We start from the raw sequence: 16,053 nt of genomic DNA, 5'->3' as shown, positions 1-16,053 counted from the left end.
GTCCTGCCAATCTAGACGCGCTTTTCCGAAAATGCTTTTAACGGAAAACTTTTCCATTAAAAGCATTTGCAGAAAATCATGCCAGTCTCGATGTAGCCTGTATATTGATCTGAGTTACAGGCATCCTGTACATAAGACCAGCATGTTGCCCATGCGCATAATGCTGGATGGGGAAGGAGATTATGCCCCAAATCCCCACCCTACTAAAACATTTAAGAGGATCACTTAATGCTTATGGGGGCTCGAGGTTTCCTGTCACCCCAATAATCCTTTTTCAAGACTCAATTTTACAGGGCAGAGACAAGTCATGGGACTCCTGCAAGCACCTTGAATTAATAAGAGCATGAGCTGTCTTTGGGAATGATCGTCCCTGGCCCAGATTTCTGAGCAGAAACATGCATGTAGGGGGAAAAAATTCAATTTAAAGGCTCCGAATTCAGATGCTTAACGATATCAGAGCAGAAATTTTCTGGTGGCCAGGTGGAAATGGAGTTATAAAGCCTTCGACTGTGCAATTTTAAAAAGTGGCTCTGTTGGGGGGTTGATGGAACATTAAGCCAATAATGTAAGGATCTGTTTTTTTGAGCAGCACTTCCTAGCCAATTCAATGGGAAGTTCTCCTTACATATCAGTAGCAATTTGTAACAATCTAGTCCTTAACATTCCACCATTACAGGCATCTCGGGGTATTTGCAGCCGATAGTATAACGGATGTGTTCCAAAAACCAAAGGCTTGATACAGCTGAGCAATAGAAAGATACAACTTCTTGTGCAGCCTTTTGAGGCTCTGATGTAAATGTACTGTGTCTAACCCTAAGATCTGTTCCATATAGAACCGCCTCGTACAACAGCTCAACAGCTTATCCGGTGTACAGATAGGCCAACAGGCGTGTCTATACAAACAGCAAGTGGCAAGCTGAGGGGTAAATCTGTCTCATGCTAGCTTGCTGCATGCAAACACTCCATGCTCCGAAAGCGCCCTGGTGTATGTTGATGTACTCCTTTCAAAATGCAGATTTTGCCCTAGAGGTGGGGGAGCTGTAAATAGCATTTGAAATTGTTATTTTCTTGTTTTAACAAGTTGGTGTCTCAGCAACTGTTGTAATGGGCACGTTTTGAAAATGTAGCATGATCCTGCCCTTAGTTTCAGTGGGTGTTTTGCAAGATTTGGCTGCTGGAAAATAAAAATGTCTTGCATAAGCATCAGAGTGTAGCCAGGTGAAGTCTGTAACTTTAAAAACAATGAGCAATCCTGTGGCACCTTAGAGACTAACAAATATATTATATCATGAGCATTCCTGGGTAAAACATCATCAGCTGAGTTGGACTGGAAATTACAAAATCCAGAGTATATACAACAGCAAAAGCAGTTATCTGTCAGCTGTAGAACCAGTTTTAATGGTGCTAATTGAGTCAGACTGATGTGTCCCATTCATAACTTTTGATGTGGAAATGCGAATATCAAAGGTGGGGGAAATTGCCTTTGTAGTGCGTTAACCAGTTAATAGCTTTATTCAAGCCCAAGTTGTTAATGTCAAACTTGTAAATGAATGCATACCCATGTCAGCATCAGCAATCTCTTCCACCGAACTTAACCCAGACTTTAAAAACATCAAAACTCCTGCCTTGCAAAAACATGCAATTCCTGTCCCATGTCCACTAATAACTTCCCCTCCTCTATTGTCCTGGATTTCTTCTCCTATGTAGCTCAGGTCTTCCTCATGCTTTTGGCCCTGACTCTGGGATTGGAGCTATAGGCACAGACTCGTGTCTATGCAAGAGGCTCCACGGGCCCGTGAATCTGATTGCACGATCTGGACCCTCTATTGCTATGCTTGGAGGGACCCTGGTCATGCAGATTTGCTTGTCTTGATCTCTGTTACTTGTATGCTGTGTTCCACAGTGACTTGGCTGGTGAACTCTCTGGCAAGGCCAAGCAGCGGGTGAGAATTTCAAACGTGCTGAAAGGAGCCGGGCACCCAATCTAACTGGGAATTGGAGACCAACGGGGGGGAGTCTGTTTGCAGAGCCCAGCGGGGCTGAGCGAGGCTGTAGCGTTGCTAGGCATGCCTCGTGAAGAGCCGTGACCTGTGCTCCCTGTACGTGTGAGCAATCTCGGTTTTGCAGACAGAGCAAAGCAGCACAGCATGCGACCAGTGCAGGCTGGGGTCAAGGCCAGTCACTTACCTCATTCGTGCTTCCCTGGAGGATAGGCAGTTGGAAAAGGGAAAAAACAGCATCTCTGTGTAGAACGCACCTCCTAGGGAATGTGACAGCATGCAGCTGTGCTCACACCGCCCCTGGCTGCTACGGTAGCTTGCCTTAGACGGTTTTCTCATGGCTAAGAACTCCCTCCATGGCCCTTCTCCATTAATCCCGGCCTTCCATGCAGTCCCGCCTTTGGATCGCGCTCCCTTAGCTTCATGCGCTACAGCCATGAGACCTATTCCACAAGGGGTCGGCTCCACCCAGGCCCCAAACGCAGCGCTGGCGGGCCAGCTGGTTATGGGAGGGGTGGGGCTCCCTACGTTGATTAAAGACCCGGGTTCCAATTTGAACTCGGGAGGTAAAAGGTTAACGGGTTACCCAGTAGGAGCTGGAGCAGCCTCTATCCGGGGCAGGCTGGATTGGCCTCCCCCCACCACAGGTTACACACTGGCTCCCTGGGAGCTGGCGGCAGAGCCTGCAGCGAAACTTCCCCGGAAGTGGGGCCGGCAGTAGCCCTGGCTCAATTCAAGTGGCCGGCAGGGTAGTTAAAATGAATCAGTACGGCTGCCCTGCTTCTCCTAATTAAAGTGCAATTAGACCTTCCAGTGGCAACCCCCGTTCGTCGTTGGAGGCTAATTCTTGGCAATACTGGTACTTGGGTAAGTGTGCTGTAAAAACTAAAACTACTGGCAGACTTGGGGTGGTGGGGGGTTAATTCCAGAGCCAGCAGCAGCTCTATCTGCTAGGGATGTTAAATATTGATTCATTGACGAGTCGACGTGATTTCCATCGACTATTCGATTAGTCGATAAAGACTAGCGTGTTCCGCCTTCGAAATGGACGAGACCCCCAGCGGGGGCTCTTGTACATTTCAAAGAGGAAGTGCCACCGCTGCGCCCCTGCCCCCACCCATGGAGCTGGGGGGAACTGCCTTTTAAGCCGGCTCCCCCTTCTTCCCCCCCCCCTTGCTGCCTCTTTGTGATAGAGGCAGCAAGGGGGGAAGCGACTAGTCGACTAATATGTTGACTATCCAATAAGCTTTTGCTTATCGACTAGTCGATTAGTCGCTGACATCCCTAGTATCTGCCCCTCTAGCAGAACCGTCAGTGACTCACGGCCGGGCGGCTTTGCCTCCGAAGTACAGAAGACAGCAACCGGGATGGGCTCATAGAGGGACACCGGGCCCCAAGAAAGACGGCAGTGGCTTGTTTCATAAAGGGAGGAAGACGGGTGGATTTTTAAAAGGGTTGAACACACATGTGCTGTGCCCATCGCTTGGTTAACCTACCTCAGGGCGGGGGGCGGGGAATGCCACCTGTCATGCAGAAGCATCAGTTACAAACACGTACTTGGCCAGTTCGTTCCCTAGCGAGGGGGCTAGCGCTGCGAGTTACAGGAAAGAGGCGGTTTCTCTGGTTCGGCCGTGTGTCTGCCAGCACCTTGTGTCATCCCTGTCACTCTTCCCGGGACGGCCAGTCCGTGCGCCTGCTGTTTGGGTGGGACTTGCACAACGGCGCAGAGAAGAGGGTGGTGGGTTTGTGAACTAGGCAAACAGCTGTAGAACCGCACCCTGGGCGCAGACAGCAACTTTTTGCTTCTTTTCCTTCCCATAAACTGACTAGATTTCAAGTGACCCACATCCCTTGAATTATGTCAGCATGGCCTAGTCCTGTTGAACGGTAAAACTCCCACCACTGTCTGTGGGCAGGTGGCCAAATACAATGTTTAATCCCAACTCTGCCTTGCAAGATTAAGCCCCTTATGTACATGGAAACCTGCCCACCATAGACCCCTCTTGTGACTGTGTAACCACAACCAAGATGGATTTGAACCTGGGACCTCACTATAGGAGCCTCTACCCTCTGAGCTAAAAGCCAGCTGGCTCCCAGCCCGTGCTGTAGAGGTCTCTTGATCTTAACTGTTGCTGTGGTCTAGGTACCACTTGCATTGCTCAGTAACCACACTAGGGGTATGTCTAGACTACAGGGTTTTGTCGACAATAGTGGACTTTTGTCGACAAAACTATACCTGTGTCCACACTGCATTTGAGTTATGTCGACATAATGTCAACAAAACTCAGCAGTTTTGTCAACGTATGTAAACCTCATTCTATGAGGAATAACGTCTTTTATCGACAGAGTTCTGTCGCCAGAAGGCGTTATTGCATCTACACTGTCCTTTGCATCCACACTATTATGTCGACAAAGCGGTTTACTTTGTCGACAGAACTGGATGTAGTCTAGACACTCTTTGTCGACAGAAGCTTTGTCGACAGTATCTGTCGACAAAACTTCTGTCGACAAAACCCTGTAGTCTAGACATACCTTAGGTGTGTGGGTTACAACTGCATCCATGTGCTATGGCGCAACAATGTCGTGGGGCTCTCATCATCTCGGCCAGAAGAGCTGCCCCGCATCACTTCGGAAGTGTAAAAGGTTTGTCCCCCACCAAAGCTGGGGCTTTCAAAGATTTACATGGGGGTCAGGTTGCTGGACAGAGCAGAAATTATTTCCTGACACTGCAGCTCATCTAAGGCGAGCCTATGAATCGAAAGCTCGTTTGGGTTCGACTCCGAGCCCTAATAAAATAAAAAGTCTATTGCACACGGGATAGAAATGAGGGAGCTAATGCCAGCCCTGGTCCCTGGGAGAGCAAAAGGCCCCCCTGCTTTTGAAAAGTTATCGCTGGGGCAGCTCCTGCCGGAGCTAATATTCACGCACGTGCGTCACCCACAGAAATCGTCCCGTCGAAGGCAAAGGGACAAAGGATTGTTGCAAACCTGCATGGCCACCGTCTAACATGCTGCCCGGCAGCGTCTCATTGTTCCTTTGCGCTCCCCCGTCTCTGTCTCCTGCCAGCCTGCACTTCACAGCCAGGTTCCCAGGATTTACACTGTGCAGGATGCACAAGGAGGTGGTGTTTGTGGGTGCAAGGGCTCGTGCTGGCGCACATTAGTACAAGCTCGGGCATCCCAGGTCCCTCCAGCTCACTCTACTCACGGGAGGGCTCTGCTCAGGGCCCACACAGCAGGCGCCAGACTTCTTCTCACCCTTCCACGCGTCGCACTAAACTAGACGGAAAAGAAGTCTCCTGTCCGCGCCTTCCCCACCATCTAGGGCAAGTGCAACCAGTGTACGGAAGGTCTAAAGAAACTGTCTGCAATGGGTTAAAATGGGGTGTTTAAGTGGCGCTGGAAGCTAAGGGATAGGCCATTATCTAAGGCCAGGGTGGGAAAATACCAGCCCACAGGCCAGATCCAGTCTGCCAGGGCTAGCCCCACCCCGCTGTATCTACCTGCAACTCCACAGGTACAGGGGAACACAGCTCCCCTCGACCACGGATCACCGTTCCCGGCCAACAGGAGCTGCGCTCGCCTGTACCTGCGGAGGTGAAGGTAAATAGAACAGTGGTGGCCTAACAGGCGCTAACCCTGGTGACTCAGGACTGGGGCCCGACGGAGCTCAGAAGGCTATTTCAAAAGGAGACGGGCGTCCCAAGCCAACGAATGGCTGTTTTAATCACACGCTAACGATCTTACCTGGTCCCACAAAGCTGCCGCCACTTGGTCTATTACTGCTCCCAGTTCTCTGTATTCCCCAGAGTATCTGATATATGCCCAGGTGCACAGCGTGATAAGCGTCAGCCCCATGATCATGTTGCACAGGCTGGCGATGATGTCCAAGCCAATGAAGCCGGTCACTCCGGCCAGCACGTACGTGATGAAGATGACCACAAAGAGTGTGGCAGGGGTGCGGGCAGCGTGGAATATGTTCTTGCTGTCATTGTGCTTAATGTACTGTACATAGAGCTCGTCTATTTCGTTCTCCAGCTGCTGCAGGTAGCGGCGACTGAACTCCTCCCCACCCATCTTCTTAACGCTTCGGAACAGCCTCACGGATTCCTCCTTGAGCGCCAGGTGTTTGTTCTGAAGGTCAGTGGGTGCGAGAAACGGCTTGTCACCCCCACACACCTAGTCAGAGACCACAGTTCAGTTAGTCCCAATGGATTGGTGCTCCATCACAGTGACGGTAGCCCCCTACGCTGGTGCTACCCCCTAATCAGTCCTAGCGCTTCATCACGCTACACCCCTTTGCAAGGGTTGGCCCCAAACTCTTTGGAAGCCAGCTCCTCCTGCACTTACCTGGCTGGTCTGGGGCTCAGGCTGCCGGTTCCCCAGCCACACATGCTGTGCGATGTCACTCGCACCTAGCGGAATCTAGCTCCTTGCTTTGCTCCTGGTGGTAGCAGTGAACCTTGGCATGCAGAGCTTGGCAGGTACAAGCTCTTCAGCTCATCTTTTGAGACGCTCTTAAAAGATGCACATGAAGCTGGACTGGCGACCAGTGTTCCCCATAAGCTGTGCGCTTGTGTAGCCACCCAGGAGAAAATTCCAGTGCTCCCCAGATGATTATCGGCACACGCACAGCTAGGTTTTGTTTCTATGGGTGGTGCACATTCACGTGTGCCTCAGTGCACACAAAATTATTCCACACATGGAAAAAATCCACACATGGATGGAAAATATGAGGGCACATTGTTGGTGACTGAACAGGCCAAGAAACTGGATAGCAGAGAACAGGAGATTTTACAGGCTCTCTGATTTTATTTGGCCAGCAATTGTTAACTACATGGCAAGGTCCTGGATACTATTATGCAGCAATTTGGACCTAACCTGACCTGCCCAGAATCTGTGGCACTCTAGGGCGCTGCTAGAAATTCTGCAGAAGCATCTCTCACATTCAGAACGTGGAAGCCCATGGTAGCAGTCTCCTTAACTTCCCCATTTTCAATGTGCTGCAATTTTTCGTACTGAAAAACGTAGCCAGGCCTCCTGGAAGCATGGAGGGGAGGCTGGAGGCTTGGCAGCTGCATGGAGGCAGGTTGGGTTCTTGGCACCTGGGAAGGTTTGGGGGTTGCTTGAGGATTAAGGGATTAACAAGGACCAAATTAAAGCATAGGCATTACTGGCAAGAGGAAGCAAACGCCTAGTAGCACGTGGTAACACTGGATTCTAAACCTTCTTTGGGTAAGAAATCTATGTGTCTAGCCCTCATGGGGATACTAAAAATCTTGAAATAAGCCCAGAGTTTAACAGATACAGTCAAGACTTCCTGAGTCTGCAGACAGCCTGAACCCAGGGCTCTGAGAGGGAGGTAACGTTAGAGGTTTAACTACAGGTTTAACTAGAGGTTTTTAAGTCCCATCTTGACAAAGCCCTGGCTGGGATGAGTGAGTTGGGTTGGTCCTGCTTTGGGCAGGGGGCTGGACTCCATGACTCCTGAGGTCTCTTCCAGCCCTGGGAGTCTATGAACTCTGAAACCCACTATTCTGAGATACCCCCCGACATCGGTCCAGCAGAAGACTTAACGGGTGGGGAACGGGAAGGGTTCTTGCTGCTGCGAGTCCTCCTTCACAGGAGGAGCAGGGGAAGTTTACGTTTTAGGGAAAACTTCCTCACTGTCAGGGTGGTTAAACACGGGAATAAATTGCCCAGGGAGGTTGTGGAATCTCCATCCCTGGAGATATTTAAGAGCAGCTTAGATAGATCTATCAGGGATGCTCTAGATGGTGCTTGGTCCTGCCATGAGGGTAGGGAACTGGCCTTGATGACCTGCCAAGGTTCCTTCCAGTTCTCGCATTCTGTGATTCTATAATTCACAGTTTTGCTGGTGTGGGGCTCCGACACAGCCCTCTGTTGTCACGGTGGGCCAGGCCTACCATAATCCAGCACTGGGGAGCACAGGATAGCCAGATTTTTCCACTAGCATATCAGTTTTTCTCCTTTAGAGATGACTAGTAAAGCAATTTACCCCTTTCAAAGCTATTGGTTCAGGCTCTCTGCAAACTCAAGACGACAACAGTCCAACAACAGACACCTGACTCACATCCCCTTCCATTGCCAGCCGTTCTAGTGCATGTATTTTGGCTTTTAAACCTCTTGCCCTGGTATACAGATATTTAAGTTAGAGTTTTATTTTCAGAGTGTTGTCTGACAGCCTCTTACTTTGGGATCTCAACCCAGGATCTCAACCCACCCCTTCTGCATTTCGCCTGGCCTCCAATCTCTTAGCTCTCCCCCAAGCAAGCAACTTACATAGGAAAAAGCAGCTCCTCCTGTTTTACTAGTTTAAGGGGGGGTTGATTTTAATTCACGTACAGCTGCTCAAGATTGTTGTGCACGTTCGGGGAGAGAGGGGCACAGAATGCTGTTCCGAGGGCTAAGGGAAGGCAGCAGGGTCATGGGCTTGCTCAGAAGGCCAGTGACCATTACAATCAGACTGTCCTACTTTGGGGTGATTAACAACAATTAATAACACACCCAGCTTTTATAGAGACTTCTCGTCAGCGTAGCTCAGAGATCTCAGATCCACCCTGGCTTCTATGGGGACAGCCGCCGTCTCACGTAACTTGCTGAAGCTGCTCCTTTTTCCCCACCCAGGAGTAGAAGCAGCGAGCCCTGGATGTATGTCTGGGGCACTTCACTTAGCACGTGAGCTGGCGGAGAGACGGAACGCTAAAACGTCTGCCAAGCCGACTGAGACGTTTGGATCGGTAAATCGCTCCCCGACACGGAGGTAAATCGCTCCCTGACACGGAGGTAAATCGCTCCCTGACCCAGAGGTAAATCGCTCCCCGACATGGAGGTAAATCGCTCCCTGACACAGAGGTAAATCGCTCCCCGACATGGAGGTAAATCGCTCCCTGACACAGAGGTAAATCGCTCCCCGACATGGAGGTAAATCGCTCCCTGACACAGAGGTAAATCGCTCCCCGACATGGAGGTAAATCGCTCCCTGATCCAGAGGTAAATCGCTCCCCGACACGGAGGTAAATCGCTCCCTGACCCAGAGGTAAATCGCTCCCTGACCCAGAGGTAAATCGCTCCCCGACATGGAGGTAAATCGCTCCCTGACCCAGAGGTAAATCGCTCCCCAACATGGAGGTAAATCGCTCCCCGACACAGAGTTAAATCGCTCCCCGACACTGCTTCCCAAACTGCCCTGTGAAGGCAGGATCACATGCGGTGTTATTACATCAGAGAAAACGCCTGATGCCCGTGATGAGCCGTTACCTTACCTCTTCCATCCTCTTATTGTAGGTGTCCTTGGCTGTGGCGACGGCTGCTAAGTTGTTAGCCTCCGCTGTGGCCTGTAAGCGGGGTGCAAAACACAATGCAAGTTTCAGATCAACCAGACAGGGTGGCAAGCGGGAGAGAATCAGGGTGTGTGAATTGCACCCCGATATCCATCTACCTGCATGGGGGGGGGGGTGCGTGTGCCTTCCTCGCCTGTGCACAGGGGCAGGTGAATGGCTTGTGTCCAAAACTGAAAAATACTAAACAGCTCGATGGTGCTTTAGTAGGAATTACATGGACCTCGGCACCAGCCCTTCCGTCCTCCCTGTGTTCCCTGCTACAGCCACGTCTGCCTTTTCCTGCAGAAGGCAGAGTGAACCGATGCGCCCTACACCAGACCCTCAGGGGCAACAGACAAGCTCTGAAAGCAAATTGAGGGCCAAGAGCCCTCTGCCAATAGAGCCCTGCTTCTAGCCTTTGAAAATCCACTAACAAAGCAGCTCAGTGGATCTTGATTGCCATCAGAGAACTGGAAAGAGGGAGACCCCAACCCACAGTGGGTTCTAAACTTTTTACCTTGAATGCTCCATTGCCCCTGTCTACACCCCCCTTCCCGGCTCCAGGGGGTAACATGGATGGGGGGTGAGGGGGCCGAGGTTGGGGCAACAGCTGGGGGAGGGAGCGGAGTGTGGGGAGCTCTCTCAGCTCTGAACAGCTGTGGATCCGCGTGGAATACTACGGTGATGGATCACTTCAAGACATTTACCGTGGTATTTTCAGTCTTAGCCTGGTGTTTATTTGCATCTTTTCGAAGGGGAAAGCAAAGAAAATAAGACAGAACAATAGAGAGCCATTTTACTGGCAATCCATTGGCATTTTACTGTGCATTCGCTGTGAGTGAACAGTTATTTCCTATTGGCTAAGGCAGGGGTGGGCAATCATTTTTGGTGAGGGGCCACTCCAAGGTTTTGGTAAGTGGTCAAGGGCTGCACTTTTTTGTGGAGGCGATGCGGGGTCTAGGTTGGATGCAGAAGGGTGCACAGGGTAAGGGACTGGGGTGCAGGAGAGGGTTTGGGGTCTGAGGGAGTTTGGGTGGAGGAAGGGGTTGTGACCTGGGTCAGGGGATTGGGGTGTAGGTCAGGGAGGGGGTGTGGGAGCAGGAGAGGATTCTGGCCTGGGGGAGGGCGTAGGAGGGGGTGCAGGGTCTGGGAGGGTGGTGTCACCTGGGGTAGGGGGTGCAGAGGTTTGGATGGTGATCTGGAGGAGGGAGTTGGGGTCCAGGAGGGGTTGGGGTGCCAGAGGCAGGCTCTGGCTGGGAGGCACTTATCTATGTGTCTCTTGGCCAGCAGCCCTGCAGCACCCCCAAGCCACTGGGCTCCCTGCCTGCTGCAGCCTCAGCCCACTGGAAACAGCAGGCTGCTCCCTCCAGGAGGCGCTCAACTCCGGCTGCTCCAGCCTCTCAGGCCAATCTCTCAGCTGTTTCCAGCCAATAGGAGTGGAGAGATTGGCTGAGGTCAGTTCTTATTGGCTGTTTCTGGCCAACGGGAGCTGAGGATTGGGCTGGGGGCGGGGAGCTGGCACGAAGCCTCCCCCTGGCTGCAGAGCAGGGAGACGCAGGGACTGGGTTTTCCACCGCGGCAGCGGCACGTGCCTGAGGGTCCCGGCAGGGGCGTCTGCGGGCCGGCTCCGGTGGCTCGGTGGGCCGGATCCCCCGGGCCGTATTTAGCCCAGGCCTGGGCTAGATGGACATTTGGTCTGACTCAGTCTGGCCGTTGTTATGTTCTCGGACAGCAGCCAGGGCCCCGGACGCGAGACCAGCTGCTGTGGCGGAGCCGGGCCAGGAGCAGAGCTCGGTGGTGCTCTTTGCCCCAGTCTTGCCCCCTGAATGTTCCTCTGTGCCCCTTTAACTCCTGCCCCGCCAGAGTGGGCTTTATAGATGCCCCCTGAAGCGTAGCTAGCAGCACATAGGAAGCCCGTTCGGGCACGGCTCCACGCCAGAGGCAGTGAAAACCCCGCCCGCTGCAACGCTGGGAAACGTGAAGAAAACGTTGGAAAACACGGACCATTTGCAAACAGCCACGGCGGCTGCCCCAGGAAAACGCGACGGCGTGCCCAAGTCACTTCTGAAAATGGGAATCAGGGTCCTAAGCCACTTGGGTGCTTTTGCAAATTTTACCCTCCCCCCCTCCCCCCGCACCACCACCCCGTTCCTGCAAAAGATTTCCCAGAAGGCATTTCTTGGACTAGCACGTGCGAGCGTCACCGAACAGCTGCCGCGCCCCCCAGCCGCCTCGCCGCTCAAAGGACCGCCTCGCTGGCCATCAGTGCAAAGCCCCGGAGACACGCGCCCCCCAGCCGCCTCGCCGCTCAAAGGACCGCCTCGCTGGCCATCAGTGCAAAGCCCCAGAGACACGCGCTCGCCAGCCGCCTCGCCGCTCAAAGGACCGCCTCGCTGGCCATCCGTGCGAAGCCCCGGAGACACGCGCCCCCCAGCCGCCTCGCCGCTCAAAGGACCGCCTCGCTGGCCATCCGTGCGAAGCCCCGGAGACACGCGCTCGCCAGCCGCCTCGCCGCTCAAAGGACCGCCTCGCTGGCCATCCGTGCAAAGCCCCAGAGACACGCGCTCGCCAGCCGCCTCGCCGCTCAAAGGACCGCCTCGCTGGCCATCCGTGCGAAGCCCCGGAGACACGCGCTCGCCAGCCGCCTCGCCGCTCAAAGGACCGCCTCGCTGGCCATCCGTGCGAAGCCCCGGAGACACGCGCTCGCCAGCCGCCTCGCCGCTCAAAGGACCGCCTCGCTGGCCATCCGTGCAAAGCCCCGGAGACACGCGCTCGCCAGCCGCCTCGCCGCTCAAAGGACCGCCTCGCTGGCCATCCGTGCAAAGCCCCGGAGACACGCGCTCGCCAGCCGCCTCGCCGCTCAAAGGACCGCCTCGCTGGCCATCCGTGCAAAGCCCCGGAGACACGCGCTCGCCAGCCGCCTCGCCGCTCAAAGGACCGCCTCGCTGGCCATCCGTGCAAAGCCCCGGAGACACGCGCTCGCCAGCCGCCTCGCCGCTCAAAGGACCGCCTCGCTGGCCATCCGTGCGAAGCCCCGGAGACACGCGCTCGCCAGCCGCCTCGCCGCTCAAAGGACCGCCTCGCTGGCCATCCGTGCGAAGCCCCGGAGACACGCGCTCGCCAGCTGCCTCGCCGCTCAAAGGACCGCCTCGCTGGCCATCCGTGCAAAGCCCCAGAGACACGCGCTCGCCAGCCAAGCGCGTAAATACCTGCAGCATTGATTTGGGGTGCGGCAGCTCTTCTCCTTGGTAAATCTTTATATAGGCCTAGGAGACAACACAAACACTGTGTCACAGGGAGCGACGCGCGCGCAACCCACCTCCCCCTCACGCACGCACCAGCAAGGCGATTTTTAAACGGCACCCGTGGGCCTTCGCTAGCCAGCTCCCTGCAGGCAGTGACCCATTTTGCACTGAGCAGCACAGACCAGCTGGCCACATTTCCGCTCCGCCTGCCTGCGTGGCTCACCAGAGGCACCCTCCCCCCCACCCACTGCCCAGGCTGGTGCTCCAGGCCACTCATGGATGGAACTGACCCCCCCTGCCCTCACCCCGAGCTCTGTGCCTCCCCCCCGCCCACTGCCCAGGCTGGTGCTCCAGGCCACTCATGGATGGAACTGACCCCCCTAGCCCTCACCCCGAGCTCTGTGCCTCCCCCCCACCCACTGCCCAGGCTGGTGCTCCAGGCCACTCATGGATGGAACTGACCCCCCTAGCCCTCACCCCGAGCTCTGTGCCACCTCTAGCTAGGACTGGGGTTGACCCCCAAGCTCCATGCTGCCTGGGGATGGGGCTGCCCTGCCCCCATGCTCTTCTGCCTGGACCTGCACATCACTGCCAGCCCCTAAACATTCCTCCACACCCCCTCAGGGGGCACAGCCAGGCTTTTGGGTAACCTGGGCATTTGTTCATTTGCTTTTGCCTATTCGTCAGGAAGAGTGAATGGGACAAATGCCCGTTTTTAATCAAAAAAAGTCAGGACGGCCAGGACAGAGCTCAAAAAGGGGAGTGTCCCGGCCAAAACAGGTCATGTGGCTTCGCCACAGACTTCCTGTACTACCCTGGACAAGTCACTTAGTCTGTCTGTGCCACAGCGCCCCCGTCTGTACAACAGGGATAACAGCACTGCACGGCCTCACAGACATTGGGGAGGCTACTTAGAACCTATGGTGACGGGGGCCATATAAATGCAGTTTAGGAAGACGTGCGCTTTCCCCAGTCTGTGCCTCCCAGACTCCCTTTATGTCTCACTTTCATCGGTAAAAAAGGCGAACGCTTCCCATCTGAGTAGCTGCGCTCTCGCAGGGGGGAGGAGCCAATACCTTAAAGTATTCCACAAGGCCGCGGCAGGTGATGTTGTTGCCGTTGATCTCCTTAATGTCGAGGTTCTCCGGGCTCAGGAGCCAAGGGATCAGCACCTTCAAGTTCTTGATGAACTCGTCGTCTATTTCTGTAAACAAACCCAGCGTCACGGCCAGGGCCTCTCCACTCAGACCCTGCTCCAAGAGGCACCCGGGAGACACCAGCAGCAGGCTGCAGCCGTACTGCGAGCGAGATGCCGTCTGAGTCAGCGAGGGCTGTACGCAGAAGGGTCAATGCCTCGTTAGTGCTGCTGGACTCACGCAGAATTCACCCCGTCAGGATGCATTTCTAGTGTTGCCAGATCCTTTCACAAAAAATACCGAACGTGGCAGGGGGGGAAATTGGTTGAGCAAAAAAAGAAAAAAAAGGGGAGGGACCAAATTTGTTGAGCAAAAAAAAAAAAATAAAATAAATCGGGGCCGAAGTTGTTGAGCAAAAAAAAAACAAAACCACGCAAAATAAAAAGGGTAACTGCACCTTTACATTCCCCACTCTCCTCACCCCTGCCAGACGCAGCATGTGGCCTTCCATCCAAGAAAAACAGAAAATGCTGGACATTTTACCAGTCTGGTATTTTCTGTGTTTTTTTACCGGACAGATGCCGCAAATACCTGGCAACCCTATGCATTTCCAAAGCAGGCTCCTAAACTGCACCCACAGCCCTCTCCGCACACCATGCCTCTTTTGCATGCTCCAGCAGGGTGTCGTGCCTCCAGAATCGGTACTGGAGGCCTATCGCATGGAGTCAGGTGCTTCAGCTCTTGACCAAGTGGGTCCATGGGAGTCATCACAGGCCAGTCCTCAGCCTGGCAACTCACAGACAGCAACTAGGACTGAAGGCCAGGAAGCCCAACTGGGGCATAAGCCCCGCCTCTGTGCTCTGATTGGGCGAGTTCCAAGGCTCCTGATTGGCTCACTGCCTCTACTTAAGCAGAAGAGGAAACAGGAAATTGGTTATAGTCAACGGAGCTTCACATAGCCATGGACGGCTGGTCTGATGCTGACCTGTTCCTATAACTGGCTACTATCCCAACTTCCCAGCCTGCCTGATGCTAAGCCCTAGCCAGGCCCAGCCCCAGCCCTGAAACGTGGTGAGTGACTTGCTTTGCTCAACCAGGGCCTGTGTGCAAAAGCCACGTGCGTATGGAAATATGCTGCTCCGTTCGCTCTCCTTTGGCACGCCTGCTTGGAAAAAACCGCAGTCCGACGTGAAAACGTGTGGCCTCCAGGCGTACAGGAGTAAGACTTGTTCTTCCCTGCTTTTTGCTGCACTCCACTGAGGAGGTTTCTTACACTGAGCTGTAGTCAACCTGGGGAACTCCTTGCCAGAGGAGGCTGTGAAGGCTAGGACTATAACAGAGTTTAAGGAGAAGCTAGATAATTTCATGGAGGTTAGGTCCATAAAAGGCTATTAGCCAGGGGATAGAAATGGTGTCCCTGGCCTCTGTTCATCAGAGGCTGGAGAAGGATGGTAGGAGACAAATCGCTTGATCATTGTCTTCGGTCCATCCTCTCTGGGGCACCTGGTACTGGCCACTGTCGGCAGACAGGATACTGGGCTAGATGGACCTTTGGTCTGACCCAGTACGGCCGTTCTTATGTTCTTATGTTCTTACGTTATGTTCTTATGAACAGGCAGCATTTTAAAACGATCGGGACCACGCAACACGTGGAGCCTGCAGATTGGCAGCTCTTCTGTGCGTATTAGAGCATCCCGTTACGAAATCCAGGGCCCTGGCAGCTGCGTTAACACCCACTGCTGCCGCTTGGCTCCTCCTCACTCAGCCTGTGAGTTTCTTTGCTGCACTGTGAAGCAGTGAGGTTTTTGTGCAAGACATCCGTAGGAAGGCTTCTCTTCGCGGAAAGGGGGCCGTGGCGATTCATTTGCCGTTTCGATACTCTTCCCTTATGAATCCTGCAGGCTCTGCACTGCCAATTTTTATCACGGACCTTTCTAAAGTATTGTCTTTGCCAATCAAAATACAGAAACAGGAACGCCTAGACTGGGCGGTTACACCATAACATGGACTCACTAAACACATGCTACTGCAGCTTAGACACCCTGCTATGGATGCACTGTGCTAGCCCAACAAATCCGAATTGGCTAGTGGCTTAGCAGGGCGGCCTTCCTGTGGGTTTGTGTGTACCCCTCCGGCCTGGAACACACAATACATTTCCTTGACGGCTTAGCCACAGGGACATAGAATTGGAGGCGGCGGTGGTATTTTTATTACACAGACCAGTACCCTGACGTCTAGATTACTCTGTGTCTGCAATATTTTGAGTGAAGAGAGGTCTTCCTTCCTTCCTTCCTTCCTTCCTTCCTTCCTTCCTTCCTTCCTTCCCTCCT

At 53.7% G+C, this 16,053-nt stretch overlaps 1 protein-coding gene across 3 annotated transcripts in view; it reads right to left on the bottom strand.

The window, feature by feature from the left end:
- The window catches only part of ATL1 (atlastin GTPase 1), a 64,462-nt gene that overhangs the window by 3,275 nt on the left and 45,134 nt on the right, over positions 1-16,053 (bottom strand). Inside the window, exons 9-13 of one of the 3 annotated variants that reach the window (XM_075926178.1) lie at positions 13,664-13,791; positions 12,552-12,608; positions 9,286-9,357; positions 5,747-6,178; positions 2,188-2,260 (exon numbers count right to left, since the gene is read on the bottom strand). In XM_075926178.1, coding sequence (XP_075782293.1) covers positions 2,189-2,260; positions 5,747-6,178; positions 9,286-9,357; positions 12,552-12,608; positions 13,664-13,791 — 761 coding nt within the window. In that variant the 3' untranslated portion in view covers position 2,188. The remainder of the gene's footprint in view (positions 1-2,187; positions 2,261-5,746; positions 6,179-9,285; positions 9,358-12,551; positions 12,609-13,663; positions 13,792-16,053) is intronic. The other 2 variants (XM_075926176.1, XM_075926177.1) reach the window with 2 other exon arrangements.

This window comes from Pelodiscus sinensis, chromosome 4 (assembly GCF_049634645.1).
Source record: "Pelodiscus sinensis isolate JC-2024 chromosome 4, ASM4963464v1, whole genome shotgun sequence".
NCBI classification, from domain to species: domain Eukaryota; kingdom Metazoa; phylum Chordata; order Testudines; family Trionychidae; genus Pelodiscus; species Pelodiscus sinensis.
Note: the sequence above shows the minus strand (reverse complement) of the source record. Positions and strands in the feature narration are given on the sequence as shown.